The 2271-nt window shown below is 40.0% G+C and overlaps 1 protein-coding gene across 1 annotated transcript; it reads left to right on the top strand.

Moving 5' to 3' along the window:
• The first annotated feature begins 1145 nt into the window (after positions 1-1145).
• On the top strand, positions 1146-1715 carry LOC141665924 (uncharacterized). Its single transcript, XM_074471910.1, has one exon. It carries the CDS (start codon positions 1146-1148, stop codon positions 1713-1715), a length of 570 nt encoding a protein of 189 aa, XP_074328011.1.
• The last annotated feature ends 556 nt before the right edge of the window (positions 1716-2271 follow it).

Here is a 2271-nt window from a genome sequence, read left to right as displayed (position 1 = left end):
TTTCTATCATTATTGGAGGATTAGACCATGGATTTTATTATATTATTCGGCCTTGCTACATTATTGCAGTTTAATATAATTTAGACTTATTTATATCGTGTAGCTTTATTGTTATAAAAATAGGGTGTTACAGTGTTGGTATCAGAGCTACGATTATAGATTCTGTAGACTGTCTTTTAGGCATTGAACTGTGAGTTTTGGGTTGACTTCGCATGGGTAGATTAAAATATCTCGATTCTTGGATTGAATATCGTAATACTTATGTGTGTTATTTGTGCACTTATATAAATGTTTACAGGATGGCGCGAGGTCGGAATAATGCTGGAAATGCCCATCATGAAATTGTGATGGATCGAGCTACTTTTATGGACATGGTACAGGAAGTTGCAGCTCGACAACAACAGAATTCTCGTGGTAATAATAATGGGCAGGACCATGAGGGCCAGACTATGTTTGATCGGTTCATGAAGCAAAGGCCTAATTGTTTTAAGGAAGCTAAGACCCCGATGGATACTGAAGCGTGGATTGATCACATGGAGAAAATATTTCGGGTTCTGAATTGTTCTGAGCGGGAAAAGGCTCGTTTTGGTATATACCGTCTTGAGGGGGATGCTAGCATTTGGTGGAAGTCAGTGGTGGCTTCTCACGCAGCTGGATATGAGAATACTATCACTTGGGATGTGTTCAAGGCACAGTTTGATCAGCGGTACTTTCCTGCTTGTATTCGTGAAGAGTATGCTCGAGAATATCAGGGTATAGCTCAGAAAGATGATGAGTCTGTAGCGGACTTTCAGGTCAGATTTCAGAGATTGGCTGGGTATGCTCGATCTGTTGCTGGTACTAAGGAGGATAATATAATGAAATTCAAGTGGGCTTTGAAGACTTCTATTCGTAACCACATCATAGCTAATCGCTACACTACCATGGACAGTTTAGTGGATAGTGCTAGAGATCAAGAACTTCATCAGGTTGATTTTCATAAACAGCGAGACATGCAGAATCAGAAAAGGAAGAGAGATGATGATTCCTCTAAGTTTCAGAAAAATGACAGATCTGCAGGCAAATTTAAACAAAATGAACAGAGGTACAACACTCATAATTTTCAGCAGAGAAATGGAAGTCAAGGTAATCAGTAGAACAAGTCAATGACTCAAGCTGGAAATCGGAATGGAGGAAAATTTTTTGAGCATTGCGGGAAGATGCACAGTGGTGTTTGTTATTGGATTAGTAGGTCATGCTTCAACTGCGGCCAGAAGGGCCATACTATTCGAGATTGCAAGCAGCCATTGAAGAAGTCAGGGGACCAGAACGATCAGAATAGGAAAAATAATCAGAAGACTGGTGGACGTGTCTTTTCTATTACCGCAAAGGATGCTGCAAATACCCCAGGTACCATTATAGGAACACTTTCTATTGGCAATGGGAATGCTACGGTCTTATTTGACACTGGTGTTACACACTCATTTGTCTTTACATTTTATGTTAAACACTTATGCATTGCACCTACTACGCTTTCATCAGAATTTTCTATTGGAAACCCTATTGGAGTAAATACATATGTGAACTCTCGTTACCATGATTGTGTAGTCATAGTTGATGATAGGAAATTATTTGTGGATCTATTGCCTATTCTGATGCAAGATTTCGATGCCATCTTGGGAATGGATTGGTTAGAGCGGCATAAGGCTACTATTGATTGTCAAGGAAAAAAATAATTTTTGGTGATCCAAATTCACCCGAGTTCGAGTTTCAGGGTTCTACACATAGTGGTTTGGGGAAATTTATTTCGGCCATCAAGGCCAAGAGGATACTTATACACGGATGTGAAGGATATTTAGCTCACATGATTGATTCTTCTATGGAATTGCTTGAACTTGTGGATGTCAGTGTAGTTTGTGAGTTTCCAGATGTGTTTCTAGAGGACTTGGATGGATTACCACCAAAAAGAGAAGTGGAATTTTCTATTGACATGCTTCCTGGTGCGAAACCAATTTCTAAGGCTCTGTATCGCATGGCTCCACTGGAATTGCAAGAGTTAAAGGAACAACTGCAGGAACTTCTTGAGAAAGGTTTCATCAGACCTAGTGTTTCACCTTGGGGTGCACCTGTCTTGTTTGTGAAGAAAAAGGATGGTTCGATGAGGCTCTGTATTGATTATCGAGATTTGAACAGAATCACTGTGAAGAATAGGTATCCATTACCGAGGATCGACGACTTATTTGATCAGCTGCAAGGAGCAAAATATTTTTCGAAGATCGATCTGCGTTCCGG

Source organism: Apium graveolens, chromosome 6 (assembly GCF_009905375.1).
Source record: "Apium graveolens cultivar Ventura chromosome 6, ASM990537v1, whole genome shotgun sequence".
NCBI classification, from domain to species: domain Eukaryota; kingdom Viridiplantae; phylum Streptophyta; class Magnoliopsida; order Apiales; family Apiaceae; genus Apium; species Apium graveolens.
Note: the sequence above shows the minus strand (reverse complement) of the source record. Positions and strands in the feature narration are given on the sequence as shown.

Coding starts and splice junctions, on each gene's coding strand:
- LOC141665924 (XM_074471910.1), top strand. CDS start 1,146: ATGACTCAAGCTGGAAATCGGAATGGAGGAAAATTTTTTGAGCATTGC.